At 41.8% G+C, this 26,680-nt stretch overlaps 14 protein-coding genes across 14 annotated transcripts; 7 read left to right on the forward strand and 7 right to left on the reverse strand.

The window, feature by feature from the left end:
- Nucleotides 1–424: 424 nt before the first annotated feature.
- On the reverse strand, nucleotides 425–1,639 carry VTP21DRAFT_1427 (uncharacterized protein; the record flags this gene model as incomplete). The annotated part of the gene is made up of 5 exons (XM_069391513.1): nucleotides 425–607; nucleotides 677–805; nucleotides 895–1,110; nucleotides 1,179–1,292; nucleotides 1,355–1,639. The coding sequence occupies 5 exons, from the start codon at nucleotides 1,637–1,639 to the stop codon at nucleotides 425–427; spliced, it is 927 nt and encodes a 308-aa protein (XP_069251548.1).
- Nucleotides 1,640–2,303: 664 nt separating this feature from the next.
- VTP21DRAFT_1428 (40S ribosomal protein uS5) lies at nucleotides 2,304–3,330 on the forward strand (the record flags this gene model as incomplete). The annotated part of the gene is made up of 3 exons (XM_069391514.1): nucleotides 2,304–2,340; nucleotides 2,519–2,606; nucleotides 2,673–3,330. The coding sequence occupies 3 exons, from the start codon at nucleotides 2,304–2,306 to the stop codon at nucleotides 3,328–3,330; spliced, it is 783 nt and encodes a 260-aa protein (XP_069251549.1).
- Nucleotides 3,331–3,884: 554 nt separating this feature from the next.
- On the forward strand, nucleotides 3,885–4,088 carry VTP21DRAFT_1429 (uncharacterized protein; the record flags this gene model as incomplete). Its single annotated transcript, XM_069391515.1, has 1 exon — nucleotides 3,885–4,088. The coding sequence occupies one exon, from the start codon at nucleotides 3,885–3,887 to the stop codon at nucleotides 4,086–4,088; it is 204 nt and encodes a 67-aa protein (XP_069251550.1).
- A 257-nt stretch (nucleotides 4,089–4,345) lies between these two features.
- On the reverse strand, nucleotides 4,346–5,917 carry VTP21DRAFT_1430 (uncharacterized protein; the record flags this gene model as incomplete). Its single annotated transcript, XM_069391517.1, has 5 exons — nucleotides 4,346–4,419; nucleotides 4,490–5,461; nucleotides 5,527–5,594; nucleotides 5,662–5,734; nucleotides 5,824–5,917. The coding sequence occupies 5 exons, from the start codon at nucleotides 5,915–5,917 to the stop codon at nucleotides 4,346–4,348; spliced, it is 1,281 nt and encodes a 426-aa protein (XP_069251551.1).
- Nucleotides 5,918–6,131: 214 nt separating this feature from the next.
- VTP21DRAFT_1431 (uncharacterized protein) lies at nucleotides 6,132–8,910 on the reverse strand (the record flags this gene model as incomplete). The annotated part of the gene is made up of 10 exons (XM_069391518.1): nucleotides 6,132–6,217; nucleotides 6,285–6,463; nucleotides 6,536–6,603; nucleotides 6,664–6,770; nucleotides 6,830–7,059; nucleotides 7,129–7,587; nucleotides 7,658–7,785; nucleotides 7,853–8,131; nucleotides 8,194–8,553; nucleotides 8,626–8,910. The coding sequence occupies 10 exons, from the start codon at nucleotides 8,908–8,910 to the stop codon at nucleotides 6,132–6,134; spliced, it is 2,181 nt and encodes a 726-aa protein (XP_069251552.1).
- Nucleotides 8,911–9,084: 174 nt separating this feature from the next.
- On the forward strand, nucleotides 9,085–10,880 carry VTP21DRAFT_1432 (uncharacterized protein; the record flags this gene model as incomplete). The annotated part of the gene is made up of 7 exons (XM_069391519.1): nucleotides 9,085–9,102; nucleotides 9,181–9,329; nucleotides 9,405–9,561; nucleotides 9,625–9,771; nucleotides 9,847–10,167; nucleotides 10,229–10,291; nucleotides 10,371–10,880. 7 exons carry the CDS (start codon nucleotides 9,085–9,087, stop codon nucleotides 10,878–10,880), a joined length of 1,365 nt encoding a protein of 454 aa, XP_069251553.1.
- A 310-nt stretch (nucleotides 10,881–11,190) lies between these two features.
- VTP21DRAFT_1433 (uncharacterized protein) lies at nucleotides 11,191–12,436 on the reverse strand (the record flags this gene model as incomplete). The annotated part of the gene is made up of 3 exons (XM_069391520.1): nucleotides 11,191–11,857; nucleotides 11,921–11,995; nucleotides 12,066–12,436. The coding sequence occupies 3 exons, from the start codon at nucleotides 12,434–12,436 to the stop codon at nucleotides 11,191–11,193; spliced, it is 1,113 nt and encodes a 370-aa protein (XP_069251554.1).
- Nucleotides 12,437–12,573: 137 nt separating this feature from the next.
- VTP21DRAFT_1434 (uncharacterized protein) lies at nucleotides 12,574–14,150 on the reverse strand (the record flags this gene model as incomplete). The annotated part of the gene is made up of 4 exons (XM_069391521.1): nucleotides 12,574–13,041; nucleotides 13,118–13,417; nucleotides 13,474–13,848; nucleotides 13,911–14,150. 4 exons carry the CDS (start codon nucleotides 14,148–14,150, stop codon nucleotides 12,574–12,576), a joined length of 1,383 nt encoding a protein of 460 aa, XP_069251555.1.
- Nucleotides 14,151–14,523: 373 nt separating this feature from the next.
- VTP21DRAFT_1435 (uncharacterized protein) lies at nucleotides 14,524–16,371 on the reverse strand (the record flags this gene model as incomplete). Its single annotated transcript, XM_069391522.1, has 8 exons — nucleotides 14,524–14,632; nucleotides 14,720–14,891; nucleotides 14,959–15,300; nucleotides 15,358–15,583; nucleotides 15,649–15,888; nucleotides 15,988–16,098; nucleotides 16,179–16,262; nucleotides 16,354–16,371. The coding sequence occupies 8 exons, from the start codon at nucleotides 16,369–16,371 to the stop codon at nucleotides 14,524–14,526; spliced, it is 1,302 nt and encodes a 433-aa protein (XP_069251556.1).
- A 153-nt stretch (nucleotides 16,372–16,524) lies between these two features.
- Nucleotides 16,525–16,971, forward strand: VTP21DRAFT_1436 (uncharacterized protein; the record flags this gene model as incomplete). The annotated part of the gene is made up of 3 exons (XM_069391523.1): nucleotides 16,525–16,609; nucleotides 16,680–16,873; nucleotides 16,945–16,971. The coding sequence occupies 3 exons, from the start codon at nucleotides 16,525–16,527 to the stop codon at nucleotides 16,969–16,971; spliced, it is 306 nt and encodes a 101-aa protein (XP_069251557.1).
- Nucleotides 16,972–17,803: 832 nt separating this feature from the next.
- Nucleotides 17,804–19,021, forward strand: VTP21DRAFT_1437 (uncharacterized protein; the record flags this gene model as incomplete). The annotated part of the gene is made up of 6 exons (XM_069391524.1): nucleotides 17,804–17,855; nucleotides 17,926–17,954; nucleotides 18,032–18,089; nucleotides 18,157–18,615; nucleotides 18,696–18,904; nucleotides 18,968–19,021. The coding sequence occupies 6 exons, from the start codon at nucleotides 17,804–17,806 to the stop codon at nucleotides 19,019–19,021; spliced, it is 861 nt and encodes a 286-aa protein (XP_069251558.1).
- Nucleotides 19,022–19,369: 348 nt separating this feature from the next.
- VTP21DRAFT_1438 (uncharacterized protein) lies at nucleotides 19,370–20,082 on the forward strand (the record flags this gene model as incomplete). The annotated part of the gene is made up of 3 exons (XM_069391525.1): nucleotides 19,370–19,811; nucleotides 19,887–19,943; nucleotides 20,009–20,082. 3 exons carry the CDS (start codon nucleotides 19,370–19,372, stop codon nucleotides 20,080–20,082), a joined length of 573 nt encoding a protein of 190 aa, XP_069251559.1.
- A 1,690-nt stretch (nucleotides 20,083–21,772) lies between these two features.
- Nucleotides 21,773–23,469, forward strand: VTP21DRAFT_1439 (uncharacterized protein; the record flags this gene model as incomplete). Its single annotated transcript, XM_069391526.1, has 5 exons — nucleotides 21,773–22,035; nucleotides 22,097–22,251; nucleotides 22,369–22,484; nucleotides 22,547–22,773; nucleotides 22,845–23,469. The coding sequence occupies 5 exons, from the start codon at nucleotides 21,773–21,775 to the stop codon at nucleotides 23,467–23,469; spliced, it is 1,386 nt and encodes a 461-aa protein (XP_069251560.1).
- A 290-nt stretch (nucleotides 23,470–23,759) lies between these two features.
- On the reverse strand, nucleotides 23,760–26,528 carry VTP21DRAFT_1440 (uncharacterized protein; the record flags this gene model as incomplete). Its single annotated transcript, XM_069391528.1, has 14 exons — nucleotides 23,760–23,835; nucleotides 23,903–24,210; nucleotides 24,281–24,463; nucleotides 24,528–24,545; nucleotides 24,614–24,772; nucleotides 24,830–24,946; nucleotides 25,011–25,205; nucleotides 25,280–25,555; nucleotides 25,626–25,700; nucleotides 25,768–25,843; nucleotides 25,906–25,995; nucleotides 26,058–26,101; nucleotides 26,165–26,378; nucleotides 26,443–26,528. 14 exons carry the CDS (start codon nucleotides 26,526–26,528, stop codon nucleotides 23,760–23,762), a joined length of 1,917 nt encoding a protein of 638 aa, XP_069251561.1.
- Nucleotides 26,529–26,680: the final 152 nt, after the last annotated feature.

Here is a 26,680-nt window from a genome sequence, read left to right on the forward strand (position 1 = left end):
TCGCAAAATTATTTTCTAGATATGCAAAGAGATATGCATCTTATACTAAGGAGCTACCCACTTCGATAATTCGATGCTAGAAAGTTATTGCAGTTGCGGATGGCGTTTTAATCCCCTAATTTTGGCAGGAGAGTATCTTACCTTTTAATCCCATCCTATGCTATGTATTCTCGATGTCTATTCCATATGTACATATTGAGATTTCAAAATCAGTTATTAAAATCTTATTCAGTAGTGCCTGAGATAACCCAATAAAAATAATATTTAATTAATACCAAAAAAGCGTAAAAATAAATAAAATTATCATTTGTAAATATTCTTTACAAATATCTAGATAAATAAAAGAAAAAAAAAATAATTACCTGAATATCAAAAATAAAAATTACAGGGAAATATGTCAAGAATTATTAAAAATCGCTCATTTTTAGACCACAATTCCGCTGTCACATCTCAAGTTTCGGCTATAGGATTGGGTAGGCGTGGGAGGAAGTTGATACATCTTGGTAAAGGGCTGAGATTGCTGATGGTGGTAAGAATAAGGATAATGCGAATATGGTGGAGTAACCGAGGTTCGCGATGGATATTTAACATAGTGCGATTTACCAATCTGCCAAATTGTGAGTTTTGTGAATTCCAGATGCTTTCCTGTTAGAATTGAAAATGCTTTATTAATTACCTTCGGTTCATTATCAACCCGGAATTCTTGGGGTACTGGTGGAAGGGGATGAACACGAAGTGGCCGTTGTTGCAAATGTTCGAGTCGATTGTCTTGCTGAGTACGAATATCAGGTTGAGAATGAGGGCGCTGATTAAGGAGCAATAAAGAGAAAATTTGATTAAGGCGTATTGATATATATATATATATACGTTTGATAAATCCCTTGGTGTATTTACCTTACGCGGTGATTTCCTCTTCACATAATTATTAGATCTATCGCGCATTTCTACTCTTGGCCCGAGGTCACTATGGCACATGTACGGGGACTGTTCGGGAGAGCGTGAAACAGGACGGAGAACTTCTGGCATTTTGGGCTCACCGCATAGGATAAGTGATGGATTGGGCCTGTAAACGAGCTCCTCTCTGGCGGCAGGAGAATCTTCGAGGGTGAGCTATGTAAACACATTTCATTTAATATATTTTCCATGCCTTTTCGAAAAAATTAAATTCAAAACTATACCTTGCAAAGATTTTTGTTGGACTCCGACTTTGTCAAGGAGCTAGAGGGGTTCGCATCAAAATCCATTTGGATCGCTGCAGCGACTTCTGCCATTTGTAGGCGTAATTTTTCTCCCTAAATCAGGTGAAGAATTAGCATGAGAGTTAAAGTAAAATAAAAGAACCAGATAAACCTACATCATACGGGATATTCTTCACCTCATTGGCTCCTATATGTTTCGTATGCTGGAAGTTGGTTGGCACGCCAATCATGTCCTTGGTTATCCGCTTTCCTTGTTTCGCTTTCTTACTCGCTTTTAGGGGCTCTTTTGTACTCTTTGCCTTTGTCTTCTTCCGTTCGTCCGCGTGAATCCAATCTGACCTACAGTTATTAAAGTTAGCATCCTCAATTATTTGGCTTACCTTCTGGTGATTCAGGTTTTTACGCGACTTGAAACTAGCTTTAAAGCACAACTGTCCCATTTTTTGTGTAATGCAAATTAAAAATGCTAGAAAATCAAGAAAGAATTTTATATTTTTTAAAAAATAGAGGTAGTCTATGAAATTCTTTGAAATCTTCGACGATGATTAAAGATATTGTCTGATTATGTTTGGAGGAAAAGTTATGTTGTCGAGGGAGACGCGTAAAAAACTCACGTTAGATCTCGATTCCAAAAATGGCAAGACTCAACCTTGATATTTCGTCATATTCACTTTTACATAGAGTGTCATTATCGTTGTTTTGCTTACTCTTTTATGTATATTATTTGGGTTTTGATTATTGCATTAACACTAAGGCTGTAGGGGAAAGTTGAAACTTCACTTTGAGTACTCAGCCAATATAGAATTGTAATAATATGCATATACTCTCATTGTGTTTATAGGATTTTCAAAACCATCGTATTGAACATCCGAACACAAGCCACTGAGTGGAAGAACAAAACTAGCTAACATCCTCTTTACTTGTTCCTCCTCTCCGAATACGTCTCGGATTTTCCAATAAATAAGGAAAGGGATATGTGAGTATCTTTAGCCTTCGCAACCATCCATCCATCCATCCATCCATGGGAGATAAGAGTGTTGAGAGAAGAGGTCGGATGCTTTAATTGGCACGGATTGACTGACTCGTTTTTGTCTTTAATAGCAAATGGCTGACACTACACCTTCAGCCGATAATCGCGGCGGTATGTATTCTCAAATACTATTATTGTAGTTTTCATTTTGAAGCAGATGGAAGGGAAATGGGAGGGCGATGCGGTAGATTGAGTTGGCCATTTCTGTTTTGTTTTATTTGTTATTATGTTTTGCGCATTGGATCATGATCGATTGTGTTTGCTCATAATCCATATATTGGCATAATAGGGCGTGGTGGTTTTGGACGTGGACGTGGGCGCGGACGCGGTGGTCGTGGACGTGGTCGCGGTCGCAGGGATGACGACAAGAGCGAATGGTAAGTCCAAACAACATGGCCATGTTCCACCAGTTCCTCATCGACATTATTTTCCTCCTCAACTAGGGTCCCGGTCACCAAGCTCGGCCGCCTCGTGAAGGATGGTAAAATCAAATCCATGGAGGAGATTTACCTCTTCTCGCTCCCCATCAAGGAGTACCAGGTTGTCGACTACTTCCTGCCCAAACTCAAGGACGAGGTCATGAAGATCATGCCTGTCCAGAAGCAGACCCGTGCCGGTCAGCGCACTCGCTTCAAGGCTTTCGTTGTCATTGGTGACTTCGACGGGCACGTCGGCCTCGGTGTTAAGTGCTCGAAGGAAGTGGCTACCGCTATCCGTGGTGCCATCATCCTCGCCAAATTGAGCGTTATCCCCGTGCGCCGTGGATACTGGGGCACCAAACTCGGTGAACCTCACACCGTGCCAGCTAAGGTCACCGGCAAGTGCGGTTCCGTCATTTGCCGTCTGGTGCCTGCTCCCCGTGGTACCGGCATTGTCGCTGCCCCCACTCCCAAGAAGCTGTTGCAACTCGCCGGTATCTCCGACTGCTACACCACTTCCCGGGGCTCAACTCGCACGATGGGCAACTTTGTTAAGGCGACCTTTGCTGCCATCGGCAATACCTATGGCTTCCTGACCCCTGACCTTTGGACCGAGACTACCTTCACCAAGGTTCCTTACCAGGAGTTCAGCGACTTCCTTGCTCAGAAGCAACGCAAATAGAGGATTTCCTTAAAGGGGGAATAAAACCATGAACACTTTATCCTTTTGATGATCTCTCTTGGTATATCTTTTTATTTTTTCCTTTACTCATCGCTTCCCCCTTTTTTTGGGTGTTTTTTCTCGTGTGATGAAGTTGTTGACGCGGAAAATATTAAAAAATAAAAAAATGGGCCTAGTGAAAAATATTTCAGATATGGCATGGTGCAGTTTGAAGTATATTAAATGTGAATATAAAGCGAACTATAAGATCCATTACTATCAGTTTGACCCCAAGGTTTTTGTTGTATTAGCTCCCATGTAGCCACCATGAGTCTGTTTTCATTCAGAAGTGTGAAAAACAGAGTGCTCCCCCAGACTTAATTGGTTGGAACAGCTTTGGTGATCAAGTACGAAAATTCCTTGAAATTATAAAAAAAGTCGTCACAAAGCTATAAAGCGGAACTTCCCAAGATTAGTGCTATTCATCAATCGATGATTTCTAATTCCAGCATTTAATTCTCCAATATTCATCACGACTATATCAAGAAAACTTCATTCTATTTTGGTTATTCAATATGGACACAACAGATATCATTCGGCGGGGCAATCCGGCCTGGAAAACTCTCGCAGAGTGGAGGAAACCGAATGCCCAATTCACCGTCGAGATCGACCCGACACCCCTAGCCGAGCCCGAAGTGAAAGCTGATGAGCCTGATGGGTGGGGGGCTGACATCGTAGAAAAGCCGTGGTGTGAGAATTTCAATCGAACAAATAATTAATGGAATTCATTTAAATATTGATGGTTTAGGTATACTTTAAACCCATGGGTTATTAATTCTTTAATAACCACTTGCATTCTCTTCACATGTTCTATTATCAATGATTGTATCTGATTTTTTTTGTTTTTTTTTTGATTTTATATTATATATTGGCTTCTTTTCTGTTGATGTCTAACTCTATAGCCTATTTATTCGTCCACTCAAATAAATCATCCATAATATCCCAAGGTATTGCTTAGTGCATTTTTAGAGCCCTATTATGACGAAGCATCAAAAGCAGGAATGCCTGTGATGGCACGGCCAAGGATCAGAGCGTGGATATCGTGGGTTCCTATGGGGGGGGGAGTGGTATTTAGTAAGGGGTTCAAAGTTAAGCTTCTAAATTACATAGTTTGTCTTACCTTCATAAGTGTTCACTGCCTCCAAATTCACTACATGGCGAATGATGTGGTATTCGTCAGAAATGCCGTTCCCACCCAGCATATCTCTACATGCCCGTGCAATATCAAGTGCTTTCCCGCACGAATTTCTCTTGATTAATGAGATCATTTCAGGGGCTACCTTGCCTTCATCCTTTAATCTTCCGACTTGCAAACACGCCTGCAAACCAACAGCAATCTCCGTATGCGCATCGGCAAGTTTCTTCTGAATGAGCTGGAAGCGTGCAAGTGGAACTCCAAATTGTTTTCGAGTTAGGACATATTCGCGTGCCTGGGTTAAACAGTATTCGGCGGCACCCAATGCACCCCAACCGATACCAAAGCGCGCGTTATTAAGACATCCAAAAGGTCCCTTTAGCCCACTGACTCCGGGAAGAAGGTTTTCAGCCGGAACGTGTACTTCATCCATAAGGATCATGCCCGTAGTAGAAGCACGTAGTGAGAATTTGCCTTCAATCACAGGGGCTGAGAGTCCTTTCATTCCTTTTTCCAAGATAAATCCACGTATTTTGCCACCATCACTCAAGTCTTTGGCCCACACGATGAAGACATCCGCAATGGGTGAGTTGGTGATCCAGGTCTTCGAACCGTTCAGTACATATCCTCCATCTACTTTCTTTGCCACTGTTTCCATTCCGGCAGGATCTGAGCCATGGTTCGGTTCTGTGAGCCCAAAGCACCCGATGAGCTTTCCTTTTGCAAGATCTGGTAGATATTTCTCCTTTTGTGCCTCGCTTCCATAGGCATAAATCGGGTGCATGACCAAAGAGGATTGAACAGACATGGCGGAGCGATATCCACTATCGACACGTTCAACTTCCCGCGCTGTAAGACCATAGGCTACAGACGAAACCCCAGCACATCCATACCCTTCAATGGTGGAGCCGAGAAAACCAAGCTCACCCATCTCCAAAAGGATATCACGATCGAACTCTGAAGGTAAAAAGAAATAATGAATATAAGAAAAGGCTGGTTGTAATAAGAGAGACTGTACATACTCTCGTGTCTGAATGCGTTCAGCACACGGGGCATTAGTTTCTCCTGGCAGTAGTCCCTTGCCGTATCTCTATAATAATAGATTTACTCATCAATAACGAAATACGGCTCGATATCATCAAAATTTAGAAATTTACCTAACAATACGCTCCTCTTCCGTTAGCTGGGAGTTCAGATTTAGCGGATCGGTCCAGTCGTATTTAGCGTACGCTTTGAGATTGTCATCAGATGTGTAAAGTTGCCCGTTAGTTTTCTCGAATTTGTGACCGCACTCATATAGAGGAAAACAACAGACTTACAGGTTTTGCTCGCCAATCCTCGCTTCATCAACTCTTGGACTGGCTTTAGAGTGTTGAAGGAACGAGCTAGCGAAAGGGTGCGCAGAGATATCATGTTTAATTGATGTAGTATAGTGGAGGTTAATGAAATTGAGGAGAGAAAAGTGCTTTGCAGGTAAAAAAGGGGTGGCGATCGAATCCTTTCAGCTCGCATGACTCGATTTTTTCTCACACTTTTTCCCACAGTCTTTTTTTTTTTCACTTGTCAAACGCTTATTTTCACAAATTAACGCTCTTGTAATGATAAGTCATTTTATTTTTGTATTCCTTTAGAAGCGGCGCTTAGGCTGCTTGGCTTTAGTTTTCACGTCTTCGACCGCTTTGCTCGTTACTTCAGTAGGAAGCAATGGATTTCCTATGTTGTATACAGATATCTTAATGAGCCCCGTCCATCTTTCATCTTAAAAAAGAGAAGCACTTACGCTCTTTATCCATCAAACGTTCAGCCAAATCGCTAATAATTCCACCCGAGAGGTATCGCGTTGACGTTCCTCGGGGCATGAGTGGCTGTGCCAGCATGGATTTCAATTGTGCTTTCCATTGTTTGACCTGATGCTTCTTATTATCCCTTTGTTCGTTATCTGAAGCTTTTCCTTGGAACCTTTTAAGTTGTAAAGCACAAGGGTCAAAATAATGCACAATGGTTATACACAAATAATGAATAGATTCATACATGTCATCATCAAGGATAATGCCCATTTCATCGGCACTTTTCCGGAGCCAATTGTCTTCATAGTTCGTCTATCAGTGTAATATGTAAGCAAGAGCTTTCAATGAGGTATAAATAGTGAGAAGCAATACCTTTTGCATTCTATGCTCAGCTTCGTCTATTTTCCTTGCGAGGCTTATATGCTCTTTCATCTTAGTAAGAATTCCTCGATCTACGGGAAATTCGGGATATCCGTTTTCTTGAATAAAAATGCAATGTAAATTAAAATTCAGAGCCGCTTTGCTAAAAAGCCCTTACCTCTATTTAGCGCGTTACATATTTTTTTATACTGCCCGATCTCTTCTGGGCTATTGAGCATCAAGCTGATGCCCTCGCGTTGTGCTCTTGCCGTTCTACCACTGCGATGAACATAGATTTCACCAGTGCGCGGGAGCTGGTAATGGAGCACGTGCTCGACAAGGGGAATATCTAGACCTCTGGCAGCGACATCAGAAGCAACAAGGATAGCATTTTCGTTTGCCTTGAACCTGAAAAATCAAGGCATACCAAATTATATTTCAAATGTGGAATGAATAGGATAATATAAAGGCATTTACCGATCGAGATTTTTTAATCGCTGTCGCTGTTGCATTTGAGCATGTAAACTTAAAACCTCCACGCCTAGTAACCGGAAGACAGGCACCAGTCTCCGGATGGAATCGATGCTGTTGACGAAAACTAGTGTTCTGCCAGGGTATCGTTTAATGAAATAGTACATATATGCGTCCTTGTCCTTCTGCAGGCAGTCTACTCTAGCTTCGACAAGATTAGAGGCTACTGCAGTAGAGGTGGTGAGATCGATGAAAGCGGGTTCGGGATCGGAGAACTCAATGCGGTCCATCAATTCTTTAAGTTTGTCTGTCTCATTGGCATTATCATTTTTCCTACGTCTGTACTCCATAGTGAGAGATCTGGTCATGGTGGCGCTGAAAATGAACGTTTGACGGGGCGAAATATCTTCAGTGATTTCCTTATTTTCTTCGTTTTGCATATGCTCCGGCCATTCGTTGGTATCGCTATTATAGAAGATAAATATTCGCTTTCAATGACTGTCTAGAAGCTAATAAATATGTAGACTTTACTCACGTTCTCTTCCGTGACAGAACCTGGAGAATATTCTGTAATTCTCTGAAGTGGCCCGTTTCTAACATACGGTCTGCTTCATCAATTACCAGAAATTGGATGCGCTTTACCAATCCTAAGTATTCGTCATTCTAAAAAAAATACACCAAAAGTAATAAGCAAATGGTGAAGGCTCGATTATACGAAAAATAAGCCTACCTCCGAAAGCATTTCCCACACACGACCTGGTGTTCCGATGATCACGTTAGGACCTCGTGCCAATAACCTTCGCTGCTTCTGTGGAGCCATTCCACCCACTAATGTCATGATGTGGGCTGAAGTAAATTGAGCAATCGCAGTAAAATGGTCCTTCACTTGGATAGCAAGTTCACGAGTCGGAGTGAGGACGAGAGCAACGAGCGAGTTTTGGGAGGGTGGAGGATTTTGAGCGATGTGATGGATGATGGGAAGCCCAAAGGCAAGAGTTTTACCGGAGCCCTATTAAATACAGTCGTTTGTTTGTATTCGAAGAAGTTTGTTACAAGAGATGAAATAGTTACCGTTTCCGCCGCACCGACGACATCTCGCCCCGCCATCCCCATCGGCAGAGCTTTCTCCTGGATTGGAGTTGGAGTAGTGAAGTTGAGTTTTTTCAAAGCGCGGATAATGGGCCTTGCAAGTTGGTATGGATCCCAAGCTGATATATCTACATCCACCTTGTCCCATTCTTCGCCGTTATCGTTGTTTGCTGGTTCCTCTTCAACTTCCTCCTTTCGCCTAGGCTCATTCTGAGTATCTTTGTCTTCTGATTTAGGTTCTGAAGACGCTTCGGTTTTATTTATTTTACTCTTCTTTTGCTTGTTGTTTTTAGCAGTTTTTTCCGTCGACGGCTTTTGTTTCTTTGTTGCTCGCTCAACTTTCTATGTTTGAGAATAGTAGAAAATGCGTGCTCAGAATGGACATTAGAAAAGCGAAGGTATATAACAACTCACTTTGAATTTGATAATGCGCCCAGTTTTTTCATCCCCTTCATACTCTACATCCACTCCATCGATTTCTTCCAAACTCAGGAACCCACAGCCATCGTCGGAAGCGCCCAGAAACAAACTGTCTGGGCAGCTTACTTGTGACCAGCCTAGCGTTTCTTCAGCTTCGCTGTTTTCGTCCGCCGCAAAGAATTTGCGCTTTTTGGATTTGGACTTTGATTGAAGAGGTGAAGTAGTAGCTAGTGTTGAAGTAATGGACTCGCCAGTTGCCGTATCCGTCACTTCCCACATTTTAATTTTGATTAATATTAATATTGGAATGTAATAATATCGAGGTAGTTTAAGAGAGTAAACAATTTTAACGTGACTGCTACTGTAATGAATTGGCTCCTCCAGTCCAATATTCCTGTCTGGTAAAACAAGAGACGCGATCAAAAGTAAATTGGTTAGTCCTCAAGAAGAATAATGCAGACACCCATTCAGGTATATAAATTGATTCTTCTAGATCTAAAACTTCTGCTCATTTCTCACCTAATCTCGATCCACTTAACGCCATCGTAGGCGCTCGGTGGTCGACACACCCCCCAGACGCCTGTTCAACGCATTCCCGGTCAAGCCCCTCTCCAGCCGCCACAGCAACAGATGATGCCAGACGGTCGAGTGATCGGGAAGCGGCCAAGTAGTGGACAACCTAGCGAACGGCAAACAAAGTAAGAGATTATTTTTCAATGTCTATTTTTCAACCACTGTATCATTTATTTTTTTGGATTTATTTGCACATTTAGGAAATTTTTGGCCGATCGAACTATTTCATCAAAGGTCGAGACGTTTGTGCCAGAATCAAGATTATATAATGAATTGGTCGGCTTTGAGAAAAAACTTGACGCGATCATCATGCGAAAGAGAATAGATATACAGGAGGCGATGAGGAGTCCACCCAAAGTATGATAAATATAAAAAAATAATTATCATTGATTGGTTGGATTAATTATTTTATTGATGTAGATGAAACGAACGCTTCGTGTCTTCATTTCTAATCTTGCCTCCGATCAACCATCTCAGCGTGGAGAAAATGAAGATGATGAAGGCGATGTGGATGCAACTGTGAATCCACCTTCTTGGACTCTACGGATCGAAGGACGCCTACTAGAGGTATAGTTCAGTTAATTTGAGAAGGATAATTCTGTGGGTATACAAGTTGACACATTTCAATTTCACTCTGTACAGCCCTCCTCTTCTTCTAGCAAAAATCGCCCGCCTTCCAAAAAGTTCTCTTCGTTCTTCCGCAGCATTGTGGTTGAACTCGAACGCGATCCAACACTCTATCCAGAAGGCAATCTTGTCGAGTGGGTGAAAACTCCTACCTCCCAGGAGGTTGATGGTTTTGAAATTAAGCGCAAAGGTGATGCAAATGTAAAGGCACGAATTATGTTGCATCTGGACTACTCGCCTGCGAAGTTTAAGTTGTCGCCAGAGTTGGCAGACCTTCTTGGGGTTCGCGTGGATACGAAACCACAGGTTCTCTTGAATTTATGGCAGTATGTGAAGGTAAGTGCAATTGAATAATGACTTTTACTCGAATTCTAGTCTAAAAACTCTTCATCCTTAGAATAACAAACTGCAAGACAGCCAAGATAAGCGTATCATCAATAACAATGAGAGGCTTCGTAAAGTACGTAGACCTTTGTGGAAATAGATGTGATGTGTAGTTATCTTTATTTACATATGCATTATATTTGCGATGTTTACAGATTTTCCTCATGGATCGCATGATGTTTTCTCAGCTCCCTGACCTCATCAATCGCCACCTACTTCCTCCGGATCCGATTGTACTTGATTACCTAATCCGTGTAGATAAAGATTATCACCTCTCACGACATGCGTGCGACATCGAGGTTGAGCTTGACGACGCACTACGCCAGAAGATGGCGGCCGTTATTTCGACAACCCCCTCACAAAAGGAAATTCAAACCCTTCATGATCAGATCACGCGGCTGCTTCACTCTATTGCGCAAACTAAAATGAAGAGAGACTTTCTTGTGCAGTTTGCCAAGCAGCCTGCAGAATTTGTACGGCGGTGGTGCGAGAGTCAATCGAGAGATTTACAGGTGATCCTAGGTGAGAGCCAGGTAGGGTTAGAGGAGTCACGGCGTTCGGAGTTCTATCGACAAGAATGGGTCAAAGAGGCAGTATTTCATTATATGCACTCGAAAACTGTGCTGCGAATGCAAGAGCTCTTGAATGCTAGAGGACAACAATGAAAGATGACGCGGAGTGCTGCTTGCTTTTATTTTTGTAATAGTTTTTCTGGCATTGTTTAATATCATTCTCAGTTTTAGTTAACGAAAAAAAAAAAACAATCAAAAAGTCCATTTATAGCATTGGTACTGACATTAATTCGCAGAAAGAGAAGGCAAATGAAAAAAAAAGAAAGGAAAACGGAAAACAGAAAACAGAAACAACATTAGAAGAGGAACGGGGTTGAAAGCAAATATACAACGGAAAAAATATGGACATATAGGATACATAAATAGAATTGGTGATATAGCAATTATCTGGAGGGGCCAAAAATTACACAATTAATTCCGCCTTCTCTCGTCGCTTCTCTTCGTCTTTCGCTTCCCAGTCTATATCTCGCTTGCATAGAGGGCAGGATTTATCCCTCAAGAGCCAGCTATCCACGCACTCTTTATGAAAATAGTGGCGACAAGGAAGTAATCGCATCACTTCTCCCAACCCATATTCCCCCAAGCATATAGCGCACGCTTCTGTTTCAATGGACTTGGTATATACACATTCGTCGAGTCGGTTGAGCATCTCTTTGTTAGCGGCGCGTGTGGGATTGGGGGAGGAGGAAAATATGTGAAGATAGAGGACCAGAATGCACGGGAGACAGCAGGACATCACCGCCCACACGATGACTGCTGAGACCTGGATGAGGATCTCATAGAAGGCTGTAGTAAAAAGGGCGTCGTCAATCAGGAGACAGTTCCCAAAGTCTCTCCTCTTATCGCCACTCGTGGCGATGGGGCTCAGCGGGCGGGAGGATGTGAAAACGATAAATCCACCAACGAGCGACCAAATGATGAGGAAGATCAGCGAGAGACGGCGTAGATAGTCAGTAGGAGGGAATGGATGGCTTTGATAATGCAGAAAACGGAGACACGCAAGAATGTTCAACGGAAGCAGTAGAGTGTGGATAAGGAACCATGCAAGTACAGACGTGTCACAGGAGGTCCTAAAGAATAAAAGTTCGTCAGCCTCAAAGTGCTACTTTTTCAGAGATATCGAGAGCGCGTACTGGGTTGTGCTTAAGACTAAAATATTGAAGAGGGTGACGGGCAATGCGTATATCAAAAAGCAGACATTCCACAATCTAGCAAAATGGTATTGGATTAAACTCGCCTTCCGAATATCGCATCAATCTAAAAAATAAGAGCTCTCACCTTCCTTCAAACCATACGCCAGCCGTATACTGTGCGGTTACCGACATTTCGGACACAATGACCACAATAACGTCCATATCGATGACTTGGCGCATAATCGAGCCTGGAGAAAAAGGCATGGTCGGCTGAGTCAAGAGAGGAGGCTGCAAGGCGGAGAGGGGGGCATCCTGTGACTGATTAGAGATAGGTATTCGTTGAGAAGATTGGGGAGAGTGTAGTGGAAAAGACACGGGAGCAAGGTTCAACGCCGGCGATTGGGAGAGGGCTGGGTAGGGAGAAGGGCGCCGTCTCGTGGGAGCTATAAGCTCGTCGCTCTGCTCGTTGTTGCGACAGCCATGGTCACCATCAGAGCGAGAGGGGATGGGCAGCATTGGGAACGAATTGCAAGCAGCGCTCTAATTCTCACAAAAATGACCAAGGATTTATTAAGTGAGAAGGTAATTGGGAAAAGAGATAGGCGACCATATATGAAAGGGCATTTGCGCCAATGATTTCACAATAAATTGAGCTAGGATTCAAACTCAGACCAGCCCATTTCATCCACTTGACACATTCGTGTGAAATCGCAGCCAGTATTGGCCAGCCAAGAGGCCTCGGCTGTCTCCCACTCGCACCAAGGACTCTCGCACCCAGGTATGTGGATCTCCTGCTCATTCAGAAGCAGTCGGATCCTTGCGCCTTTGTCCTTGCAGCGCCACACTTCTAGCATAATATTCGCGGCAAAGGGCGATATGAGAGCTCCTCGGAAGAGTCGGCCGTGGATGAATTCAAGGGTGCTGTTGGCCAGAAGCGGCTGCGAGTCCCGATAAAGGCCGAGAATCGTGACGAGGAAAAAAATCGTCTCGCTGTGCCCAAATCGAAACACGGCCTTCGCGGGCTCCGTTGCGTTGGCTCCCGGTGGGGATAGAACGGCCCGGATGTCGTTGACGAGACTGGTTAAGAGCTGGCAGCCTATATGCTCGTTCAATTCATTCCCCTACAAATGAGAACAAACGCAATACAAAAAAGAATAAGATACACGATGGCGACTTTGCATACAAAGGCAGCAATACATGTCCATATTCGTAATAATGTCCCAGATCATTGGCATACTCCATTAGCAGTATCTCATCCTTTTCAAACATGTCGCACCAACTCCTTTTCTTCCAAGTCGCGTACTCGAACCCACATAACTTGTACATACTTTTAATCTCGTCCAGATCGAAAATTGTCGAGCCAAGTACAGAATTGAGGCGTGAGGCTATTGGCTTTAGGGTCGCGCCATAGTGGAAGAGTTGGTCTTTGGCACGAGTATGCGCATAGGCCAGCCAACGCGGACAGGCCAATTTCATTGCTAACTCCTTATCCTCTCCCTATTGATGGTAACATTAGAGAGTTTGCCAGTATGGCGGAAGCACACGCTCGATACCTTTGGAATAGTGTGAATATACATCGGCCTCTGCTTTCCAAATCCAATCTCTCCTTTCCCCTCAAAGGCTCCTATGGAAAACGCATATGCACTCTCCCCACTTCTCGCAAACTCTGAGCTACTTACCCTGACTTCTGTAGATCCCGCATTATCCAGCAACTGGGCATATCGCTGAGAAACACGTTTACCTAGTAGATACATGTCTTGTTCTCCACGAGGAGAGAGACGGTTCTCGAGCTCAGGAGGAAACGGATTGTTCCAGCGAGAGAGCCAGGTGAACTGGGGAGGAAAGGTAAATTTGCTGATAACAGCACTAAGGCGGGTAAAAGCGTTGATATCTCTTATACTTGGGTATCGTGCACCGTGTCGTGATATCTGTTATACAAACACTATTATGAAATTTGGTAGAAGTGCTACAACACTACGCTATCGTATACAATTTGAATATGCACGAGGTCGCACCCTTCCGGCCCTTTGGCAGGCTCCGCAACTTCACCGCCCAGGGGATATGGGCTATTTGTACCGAGTCGACGTGCTATCCATTCTTCTTCTTCGTTGCTATCCTGTGGTTGTTTCGGTCTAGGAAGGGTAATCAGTGGATGGGCAATAAACCAGGTGATAATGGCGAACAAAATGCAAAGAACGAGAATGTGAAGTCGTTTCCTAGTCTCCATCATATGAATTGCGAAATTCGGGAGGGAAACAAGGGGGTTCTAAGTGTATGCAATATGGGAGATTTCTAAGGTCTTGTGATTAGAGATTTCATGTGGAGGTCGATATGAAAGGATATAAAAAAGATATAGAATCGAGATTATTTTTGACTTTGTTGGGCTCCAATCGCTTGGCTCACGTGTAACCATTATGAGATTTGTCTCGTTAGAGTATCAATTTATATTTGGAATAATGAACAATTTATATCAAAAACTTCTAGTTATTAGTTTATTATTGTAGTCGCTTACTCTCTTTTGAAGTCACCCGGTTTAATCATATGGACAAGAGGGGGGGGGAGGGAGGAAGTCGAGGAGAGGATTTACCATATTGAATCTCTATTTAGCTTTCTACCCATTTAAATGAACCCATAATTAAATATTTTTTCGGTAGTCTTCCAGGAGAGGGTGATAGCACAGTCATTTTGCGTTTCGCCTCGTTTACCTCTGACCTATTAGAGCAATAAAAGAGGAAGGAAAAAAAAGAAGGTTTCAGAAATGGGGTATCTAATAAATCATCGCACAATGCGATTACATACACATAAACAAAACCAGCAACGTTGGCCTCAAGTACTTCCTCCTCGCTTGTTGCATTTGATAAAGCAAGTACCGAATGCAGGAGAATGTCGCCTGGATCTACGGGCATCAATTGTGTTTCGCTAACGGTACGGTCGGATCCGAGAGGTAGCGCAGAAGAAGGTGCAAGAGAGCCTTTAAATCGTAACAAAATGGTTAAAAATCCGAGATTCTGTATAAAAATAGCAAAGTTGGATATAACCTCCGCCCACACGATATATTACTACATCGCTAAAATGGAGAATGACGCTATACGGTGACAGCTCTGATTTCGGTGTCCCATAAAAATACTCTTTAATTTTTGCCATTTTAGCCTGTCGAAGAAATGCAGGCTCCCTTTGGACCACCCCTCCTGATTTGGCTAGTTTTACGACTTGGAGCGTAGAATTGTCCTTATAAATATTAAGCATATCGCTATAGAGACGCTCGTGGCCCAGGACCAGAAGTGTTGTGACCATAAAGGATTGGATAATATGATCGAGTACTGAGTAAGCACTCTGGTCAATAAAGCCGCAAGTGTCGATAATTAAACCCGATACACGTGCTAGAAGAAAATATTAAATGGGGAACATACCGGGCCAAAATGAGGTACAACACATACCATCTTCGTCATCTGCCATACGGCATTTTACAGCATGACTTAAGCGCGATACAAGTAATTTGTAAAGCTTTTCATTATCGCTAATGGATGTGTACCCATAATAATATGAAAGTGGGGAAACTGAGGACCCTGTTGTGGGAACTGCACCTAATCCGAATGCCTCGTCTACCTCAACGATATGAGAAAGGGCAGTTGCTGAAAGTGTACCAGGCATGGTAATAGTTCCCTATAAAAAAAGAGGGGAACTCGTGAAAAATCCCCAGTAAATTACAATGGAGTATATCAACTTACCTCATCCGAATCCAAATTGACGTAGATAGGTCGCCTCCCCATACGTACACCATAACACATAAGTAGTTTACAAAGTGATGTTTTTCCAACGTCAGTTGGCCCTAACACGAGAACTTTGGGACCTTCTTCACCTTTTTCCTTCGCATCCTCGCGTCGTTGTTCAAGAGCCATATGTGTGTTAAGATAACTTATCATTGGTGTTTCATTAGCCTGGTATGCTACACTACAATTACCAGTGATGTGTAGTCCAGAAAGAGAGAAAAATGGTTAAGGATAAAATAAAACTAAGGAATGCTAATTAGTATATGCTAAGGGTTAAAAGCAAAAAAAAAAGGATATCTGAAGGTTGCAACCATGCCATGTGAATAAGGCAATTTTGGTGCCAGAAAAAACATATTCTGGTCCAACAGCAAGTTCAGCACCAAAAATCTCGGCCGTTCCAGATTTAAGCTGTAAATGGTTTATAAAACGTGTAAAAATTATAGAGGAATTGCATATTTTAGATCAGTGGTTCCACATTTGATTGCTACCTTTAACTTGATGCGCTCTCCAAACTTTACTTCTAGTCGTAGTTCGCATTCGGCTTCAAGTGTCCATTCTTTTGTCTCCGTATTCTACGTGAATAAATCAGGGATATATCAGTTGAAATATATAATCTCTGCAAAAACACATGGTGTTGCCTTTCGACAACTTAGCATGCCGTACCTCAATTAATTTTGACATATTTCCCTCCCTTTGACATTAGAAAGTAGGCTCGGGATAATATTGAAGTTGTACGTGTAGCAGTTCTATTTAAATCCAAGCCACTCGTTAAAGATTCATGTGGATTAAGGCAAAACGACTTGATCTACCTTTGCTGAATAAACAAATCAAAGAATGCATCCAACATTGGTCCGCTCAGCACTTCACAAACATGTGCCACTAATTAAGTTCCTTGGACCAAGGAGTAAACTCGCTCAGGGTAAACATCGCGTTTAAATGTCTTCATAACCTTCATTTTAAAATTGAATCTGCTTTTGTCATGTTGTTAGAACACCTCCCGGCAGGAACTATGCACCCCTGTGCTCCTGATAATATCATCGAGGGGAATCCACGATCTTCACCCAAGCCCACGGCAGCGTCGCAAGTAAGCAAGCAAACCCAGGCTCAGGCTTTGGATTGGACAGACCTCCCCACAAAATACACAAGGCGCGGATTATCGAATGAGGAAATAGAGGCAATAGAAGTAAGTGGACGAACAATCTCTTTTGTAATATAATTGAACATTTAATTCAATGTTTTACTCCTTAATCATAGCTTGGCGGGGCAACCATCATTTATTGAATTTTTAAAGGTTTACGACTTTTTTGCAATTAAATACCATTACTTTATAGAATTTTTAGAAACTTAGTGGAAATGAGTTTTAAGCATTAAGAAAGAACTCTCTTTGTTGAGGGCACATCTGATATAGAACTTGAAATCCTTAATCCATATGAGTAAAGAAGAGCAAATTATTAAATACAGGCATAAAATTAATATTTGAATTTTACTAAAGATTACGTGGCGCAGTAATCATCATGGCGATTAACTTATGCTATTTAGATAAATAATTGCCTGTTTAAATAATAGTAAGCGTCGAAGAATCTTTCAACGAACTTCGCCTTGCACCGCCTTGGCCCTTTATATCAAGTTGATAGCATGCGCATTGGCCGGTGTTTTCAACAAGATCGCGCCGAGTTCATCGCTCAGCGTTTCATTTGAGAAGGCACACCTATGGGAGTAGCGAACAGGAAATATCAAAGCGCTGCTTTGGACTCTACTTCGCGTAAATAGTTAATTCCATTAGGTTTTATATTGCAATGATTTAGTTTAAACTCGAAACATATATTAAATGACCCAAATAGAACATCTTTTTCTACTATTTCTATCGGTGAGTTGAATTGGGCCGCACCACTAAAATAATAGCGCGGCTAGATATGTACTTTGAGGTAAGAAAGAATGCTAATCAAACATATCCCTCAGAGGAGTTCCAATATATTGAGAATAATGGGCTCCGAGGAAGAAAAAATCCGTCAAAACACGAAAATTCACCTATATTCACGTGATATATTATATAAAATAATCTCCACTGGTTTCATAGGCCTGACAAATATTCTTTTTTTCATTTTGAAGCGTAATGGATAACAGAAAAGTAGTGATCGTTACGGGATGTTCCAAGAATGGCATTGGTAAATGAACTATTGTCTCTCTCTTTCGTGTCAATCCGTATTCTAATATCCCAAGCTGATTAACCACCAGGGTATTCCCTTTGTGAGGAATTTGCAAAGGTACGCGTATTAAATAGTATTCGTAATATGGTCTAATTGCATTATCGCCCCATTACTAATAATTGACTAATATACAGAACAATTGTCGTGTATTTGCCACCGCTCGGCGCGTAGAAGCTATGGAAGGGCTTGAAGGTTATTTGCTTATCATATTTCATTATAATACCTAATCGTACATGATCTCATTGTCTTACAAAAATAGCATTGGGAATTGAGAAGCTGCATTTGGATGTGTGTGACCGCAAATCCATCGATAAAGCCGTAAAAACCGTGATAGAGCAAGCTGGTCGCATCGATATCTTGGTTAATAATGCGGGAGTTCTCAAAGTAGGGCCCATTATAGAGATGCCATTGGAAGAGATCAAGAGTATATACGATGCAAACGTGTTTGGGGTCATATCCGTAATACAGGCGGTAGTCCCATTTATGGCCAAACAAGGATCGGGTAAAATTGTCAATGTTGGGAGTGTTGCAGGAATCCTTAACTATCCGTTTGGAGGGGGATACAACTCATCAAAAGCTGCTCTACATTCCCTATCTGATATCCTGCGATTGGAACTCAAGCCTTTGAATATCGATGTAATGGTGATTGCTCCTGGAGCTGTGGCTACCAGTATTGCAAAAAATGCTAGCGATAATCAAGGATACGAATTGAGTTCAGGTATTTTGTTACATCTAGCGCTCATTCCCAGGAGAGAGCCCGGTTGTCTAAGACTAACAGTATGAAATTGCACTTGGTAGATTCACCCTATTCGACTATTAGGAACGCTATTCAAAAGGCCATTGTTCAAAGGATAAATATATCCCAAGAAGGCACTAAAACTACTTCTGAGGCGTTTGCCAAAAATATTGCTCGACAGATTTTGCGGAAAAATTCTCTTTATATTTTCGCAGGCGACAACAGTCTTTTAGGTTATATTGTAGGCTACTTTTTCCCCAGGTGGCTCTTGGTAAGTTGGAGCGTATTTATGGACTCACCTGCTCGATATTTATCTATAATTTGTGGGTTCCAGGATCTCTATTTCTTGAGGCTATTCGGACTGTGGGGTTTAAAGAGACGCAACTAAACCAGGCTTGGATTCTTATTCAATAGCACTTTAGTACCCGCTTGCATTTTCCAAAAATTATCGTGAGAGTGTCGATTTATCTTTTTGGTCCCTATAGACCTCGATAAGATTTTAGGTACTGTACTTAGTTATATGTTTAAATTCATGTCCAGGTTTACCGCAAGGCAGATATTGTATTTTTCTTTTTTGTTTCATCCAATATATCGAATAGTTCTCTGAAATTTCATTCAAAATTCGTACTCATGATTGATTCCCCATGAGGCACAGTAAATTTTCAGAATGTTAACGCGTTAAATTTGTGAAAAAATAGAGAACGCGGTTGTCATTATATATAAATTAACAACAAACATGAAGCGCTCGGCAAATCCCTCAGCCTCCACTCGCAGCAGATTACCTCCTCCGTCTAACCGAATTGCTCGTACTACGCGTACTAACGGAGCTAGATCTGCAAACGCTGATACGACTCTACAGTTTGACCCTTCTGAATCTAATACCACTACATTTCTGCAGCCGCGACGTTTGCGTGGTCCTAATTCCACAATGATTAGTGGCAACTCAACAAGTATACTGCGTCCATCATCTCGATCCGGTGGTACTATCAATAACCTCACCTCTACAGCCAATTCGGAGATAACACGTTCTATAGCTACCAATCCGCTCCAAATTAAGAAAGAAGAAAAGCTAAAAGAACTTAACAATCTGTTATTGCTAAGAGGAATGTCGGAAAAAATGGTAGGGTATTTTGAAGAAATTGGAAGAGGGATGAGTGAACTTTCGGAAGGATGTGAAGGTAATTGCCTATTGATGAGTTTATTGCTATCTTTACTAACTTCTTGTTGGTACACGTTACTTTATCTTTTGGTAGCTGTTGCGCAAGTATTAAATAATTGGCAGAACGTCTTCCGTACTATTTCATTAGCATGTAAGTTTTTATGTTTATCCTTCCAGACGATATATTAGCTTAATTCTCTTATACTTGCTCACTAGCACAAGGGCCAAAAGACGACTTGAACGGGGAGCGGCCACCAACACTTGTTCAAATCCCAATGGGAGAATACTAGTGCCCATTACTTTAATTGTGTATTCACTTGTGTAATTATTTGTTATTTGTGAGCCTTATTCTTTACAATATAGAAGTTCCAGTATATATGCTTTCCTAAGAACGGTTCGAGCTCACGCGCTATCCTCTTTTTATTCAATCTTTTTTTTAGCTCAAATGATATTAAGGATTTCCAACTTCTATAAAAGCTTAACAATGATATTTAATTGTGAAAGATATCTAGCCCAGCCATCAATGATTTGATAATCGTATGAGGTCTGTGAAAATACATGGGCTTAATACATGAATTCGAAGCACTCTAAACATTTCTATTGAAGTGAAATACATAATTTTATTCTTTTTATTTAGTTTTATTTAATAACAAACAAGTGAAGCTACTCCTATTCAACCTTTAAATAACTTATATTTTTGGGTGATTTCCAATAGCCTACTTCCTTTAAGTAGGCATATTCTTCTTATTCTCTTCTCTTTGTCTATAGAATCTAAGATGTGATATGTACTAATATGTTTTGAAAATTGGATGACATCCGAGTTTCAGCACATATTTATACAGTTTGACGCGTAAAACACCATTATAGAATATGATAGGAAGGGCTTAATGCAACGAGTGACTTTTCAGATTTTTGCGTATTAATTCAAGATTAATCCAGATAAACACAAACCTATCGTAGGGAAGGGTATATCGTAAGCCAGTGTTCAAACACCAGAATTTAACATATGAAAACACAAAGCTTCCTATTTAGGATCATTTTCTTGAATTAACTACAGGCATATTCGTCCAAGCAGATACAATTATTAGCAGCTCCTGGATTACTAGCAAAAAAAAAAAATTCAAACATGATCACTTCTTTTTGAAGATGCATTAGAGCCAGTACTCCTTGATAAAATAAATTTTCTTGATATCATGATGTCTTACCAATTCTTGTTGCTCTCCGGACCAACCTCTTACCCCTATAATAATTGTGATATTTCTGATCGAAGTCGATGGAGGTTCTTAGGGGAGGGAAAAAATGTGTAAAATGATTGAAATAGACTGTAGTTTTGGGCAGAAGGAAGAGTAAAGTGTGCTAGCATCAAATACAGAATCTATTTTGGCCATTAGTGTGGTGAAAGTACTAGCAGAGACTTGTTTTGCACCCTTTTCAGATTTTTTGTCAATGATGTGATAAAGGTGTCATTGGCACAGAGAAACCTACAAAAGTTTTCACTGGTACAATAGTACTCTCCGCTCAGACAATGATCAGTTTATTTAATTTTATTCGATCCAAGAAAGTAGATCGACGGATGGTTTATTGGGTTATACTGTACTAAACAACAGAGTGTATGGCAATTGTCAATATAAACATGGTGCCTCTTTTCATTCTATGTTGAGCTCCTATTAAAGGGAATCGCCTCCAAATAACGTTTATACATTTTGTAATTTTTTGGGTAATATGCAGTGTTGCTTGCTCTTTTCATATTCGCACTGTATATTACAAGATTGACGTTGAATTTGCATGCTCCAAGTGCGCTCAAGATTTTCGTTTTAATTAGACAATGATTTGACTTTTTGGAAGCCATATTTTACATTAGGTTTCTGGTTGGCGCGAGTTAAAATGAAAAAAATTTTCCAGCCATATATAAAGAGAAAAAATTTCACAGTCTGTCACATTCTTTTCCATTAATAACAGAGCGGCAAAAAATCGCTCAAAATGTCAAGGGATTTGAGAAAAAAGGTGGCCAAAGCCGCCTCGCGCCAGCGTTCTGGCCAAAACACACCCATTGTCCTTTCTCCCAATGGAAGCCGCTACAACTCTGAAGACGAGGACAACTGGTCCGTATACTCGGGCGACAGCCAGGATTCTTTTGTTTCCTCTGTTGCCAGCCGTGCCGACGCGAGCGAGTTAGAAGAGATCACAACGTGGGAGGATGATTTGAAACAATGCGTCGATAATCTTAATGAAAAGCGAACTAGGTAATTCAATGTGTGCAAATTGAATGCTAATCATGTATTTGATCAAGAAATTACATTTTAGCACAAGAGAGGAGGCATTGGCAAAACTTGCACGTATCTTGTCAAAAAAGTTTGCGGGTGAATTGCTTTCGTCGCGGCGGGAAACTCTTCTGGACACATTAAAGAGAGGCATAAAGAAATCAGGAAGTCACACAGAAAACGCATTGGCATCCAAAGGTAAATATGATAGTCCATCATACTATTATCAATATTTAGATGTATATGCGTTGGGCGGGTGATTGATCACTGAATCTATCTCTTGACTGATGTCCAATTATCATTCTCTTCTTATAGTATTATTACTGACATTCATAACAATTGGTGAAGAGGACGAATCAATGTTCCAAGAGGTATATTCTCTACTGAAATATACAATCGTAAACAACCCAAGTTCCAGCGTAAAATGCAGCGTAATTAAAAAAATTTTTTTGACCCATTCAGCCTTCATTATGAGTAACTCTGTTGCCTTTAGTGTATCGATACGCTAGCGATGGCATGCTTCATTGCTGCGTCGATAGAAGATACTATTGAATGTCTTGGCTTTTTCTTCGAGATTTTGAAAACATCCAGTAGATCGATCAATTCCGATGAATCCGACGCAGCATTAACACATGCAGCTAATGCCTATGGCTTGTTATTCTCAATAATATGGGGCGAGGGTAGAGGCGACGAGAGTACCCTACAGGAAGAGCTCAAAAAGTAATCTGATTTTCTGATTCGATGGTGATTAAATGGGCTTGACTAATATGATCTCTTCTAATAATTTTTAGAGTAATGCCTGTCCAACTCAAACTTTTGGAATCATCCGTAATGGAGACTAGGGTTGCAGCTGGCCTCAACATCGCCCTCATATTCGAATCCGCCAGCTTTCACAACGAAGACGATGAAGATGAAGTTGAGATCGCAGGGAATAACACCGAGTACGACCAGATGGACGAGCTTGTAGAGCTATTACAGCAGCTTGCAACCGACTCCAATCGCCGCCGGAGTAAAAAGGACCGCAGCCATCAACGTAGCGTTTTTCGAGATATTGTGCGGACAGTGGAGGCTGGTGTGCATCCCGAAGAGCGCTTAAAATTCCGCCGTCAAACATTGCGCCTAGAATCATGGGCGAAGATCTTGCAGCTGAAATCATTCCGTTCCGCCTTATCCGGAGGCTTACAGATCCATTTCGAGAGCAACGAGCTAGTGCAGGGGGTGTTTCAGTTCGTTCCGTTACCACCTGCAGGGTCACGCACCTCTTCGTCCACCCCAAGTAACAACCACGAAGATGAAGGCGAAAACTATCAGGAGAATTCGGTGGACCGACGGTATTTGAATGCAGAAATGGCTAAGGAGCGCACACGGGAGCGCAATAGACAGCGACGCGGGAAGAGTGGAGCTGCTTATTACTAACAAAACTGTAGCTCCCCACTGCCCGCCTTTTGTCCTTAGCATCATCACGCCTCCCATTAATTTTCTTATGTTGTTTTTATATACTATACTCCCCCCATTCTATTTTTTTTTTTAATTATGATCATATTGGCATCTTGTATTATATAGATGTGCGCAAAAAAGGGTCCAATATTTTATTTTTTTTTCTTGTGTCTATCCCTTCTCCTTCATTGCTACTTAAATACATTTGGATAGTTTATTTAGACTATCAAAACAACTCGTAAACTATCTCGCCTTTTTAGCCTTTCATTTCAGCCTTCATAAGAGTTGGCTTTATGCTTTGGAATGAACTTGAAATCCGAAGGCGCAGGCCCCAGGAGCATCTCACTTAAAACAGAGAGAACGCTGTGTTAATAATTTTCATGGGCGTTCTCACAAGTTAGCGCTAGCTTACCTTATCTTGACCCAGTCCGACGCTTTGGAACTCGCCATCAAAGTCTCAAGCTCGTCTCTGCCGTAATAGGCCGGGGGACGCTCGTTCATTTTCTGCGGTAAAACCTCCAACAGTCCCACAGGCACATAGCGGTGCAGGAATGATTGCCACTCGCACAAGTAGCGCCGCGTTTGATTTACTCCCAAAGTATCGCTGCCCCAATGCTCGAGCCCGTAATCACAGAACCGGCGCAGCATATCAAATCGCTCCCGCGAGGAAATGTCCCAGTGTCTACGGGATTTAATTTCATCAAATAACCAAGGTTTTATCTATCCCACCCACACAACTAGAGCTTTAGCACTGACTTAGCATTCACGTTGTCCCAAAGCATATACATACCAAAGCACCGCGACCGATCATAATTCCGTCCACTCCAGACGCCATATCATTATAATAGTCCTCATAGGAGAGCACGTCCCCGTTGCCAAAGAAAGACATTGTATTACGTAGAGAAGAGCATTGGGCTATGTAGTCCCAATCGGCTAACTTAGTGTAGCGCTGTTGTCGAGAGCGACCATGAAGCTAAGGAAAAGTCCCGTAAGTCAATATGAGCATTGCTCGGTCCCTATAGAGTTTGGAAATTTACCGTCCCGAGAGAAATGCCCTATATAAAAATGAAATGGCAAAGAATGAATATAAGATTGAACAATTGAGGATACGATTTCTACATACCCAGTCTTCCAGTTTTGGCACTATTTTGTGAGCTGTCGGCACATTGTCCTTCACACCCATCCGGAATTTAGCAGTAACAGGCACGTCTACCACTCTGACCATACCTCTTAATATCTTTCCCATTTTTCCAACAGAGTCGAGAAGTGCACTTCCTCCACCCTACAGAAGAACTGAGTGTTAAATAAAGACAGAGTAAAGGAGGCAAAATTACCATACCTTATTGAATACAAGGTCTACTGGACATCCCATATTCAGATCTAAAAAGTCCATTTCGATTTCGTTATTCAGCATCTCAGCTGTCTTGACAAGAGCATCAGGCTTATTTCCAGCAAGCTATATGGGGTAGAAGGTATTTTAGAGATTTGAGTGCCATGAAAAGGTCAACAGAAATATGCACCTGAATTCCGAAAATGTCTTCAGATTTGTGCTTTCTGACCAGTGCCCATTCTGTTTGCTGGCCCTGGAGGAGGTTTGTGGCCATAGCCATTTCAGAACAGGTGATATCTACACCGAATTCTTTGCATATACGACGGAACGGAAGATTGCCAACAGTGGTAAGGGGAGCAAGATAGAGCTTGTCACGAAAATCAATCTAAAAGGGAGCAGACACAAGAAAAAATCTCGGTGAGTAACATGATGTATCCTCAAAACTATAAAAAAACCTACCGTTTTCTTCTCACATTGCCTCAAAGGCACATCGGGTACACTGTAATCCCCAGCTTTCAGCTCTTCTTCCTTTTTCTCTCCAGCATGGGGTGTTTCACTCTCCTCCGCTGATTTCTCTGGGATATCTGCAGCAACATCCTCATCTGTGTTCTTCTGCGTATCTCCTTCACTCTTTTCGCTTTCTTTTGCTAGTTTATTCTGCAGGTGCTTCTCGCGTTCCTTCTTTGCGGCTTCTGCAATTTCGGCCAGGTAAGCATCGGCCTTTGGGAATGGATACTATCGAATATTGGAGATGATGAGCTACCAAGTTGGGAACTAGGGACGGTAAGCCAAAGGATGAAAATACCTGCAGGGTGCGGAGAGATTTCTGAAAATCTCGAGATATAAAGTTGGTGACATTCTTGGGAGCATTTTTGGCACGCTACAAGATAATTTCGATCGTTGAAAAAACGTGTCAGGATAAACAAACAGTGGATATAAAAGCCTACCTCTTCATCCACAATTAACTTTCCATCCTCAGATAGATGAGCCTTCAGGTACCGACACTTGTAACCATATGGGCATCTTATGATAGTTTCTCGTTAATAATCTCTGTTTAATTACTAGTATAAAATAAGAATACCCACTTTCCATAGAGATTGTAGTGTACGCACTGGTCACCGATATCCGGTGGCTTGCATGCTAGATAGGCCTCCAAGTCATGACTTAACTTACAGCTATTAGGATCAATATCTAGTGAGCTACTCTTCAGTTGAGAAAGAAAGCAAGGAAGGCCTACTCTGGGAAGGTACATTCTTCACCAATGGTAGTTCTCTGGCATAGCTATATGATCAGAAGAGCCGTGAATTAAACATTCTTCCTTTAGATTTTAATATAGAAACTTACTCTAATTTTATCTACAACATGCTTTGTGACTCTATCTTTGTTCTGCCCGCGCTTTCTCTCCCGCTTTTGCTTCTTTTTGGGGGGCTCCTCTACCGGTTCTCCCGTTTTTTGCTCGTCCTGACGATACTCTTCCGTAGAATTCTCATTAGCGCCTTCGTCGCCGAAAACGGCTTCACATCTATTTTCGAGATCTTCCTCCTTCGGCTTGAGGTATCTGGAAAGGAAATAGAATTTGAAAAAATATCTAAAAGGTGCACTTCCGCCGGGGATCAACCTACTCTTTCTTGACGGGTGCCACGCCTTTTATACGTCCTTGCTCAGTCATGATCTCGGCTTTCGCTAGGTAAGTGGAAAACGAAGGCATAGCAAATGAAAATAAGAATGACTGTCAAAAAACTGCGCCACGAAACCCGCATGTGATGAACTTGGATAGTTTTTCATTATCTTAATATCTTAGCACTCATGCGCGCTTTTCTGAGCGATTTTCCCCGTTAAACCTACACTTTATATTATTCA

This window comes from Calcarisporiella thermophila, assembly GCF_041956535.1.
Source record: "Calcarisporiella thermophila strain CBS 279.70 unplaced genomic scaffold VTP21scaffold_11, whole genome shotgun sequence".
NCBI classification, from domain to species: domain Eukaryota; kingdom Fungi; phylum Calcarisporiellomycota; class Calcarisporiellomycetes; order Calcarisporiellales; family Calcarisporiellaceae; genus Calcarisporiella; species Calcarisporiella thermophila.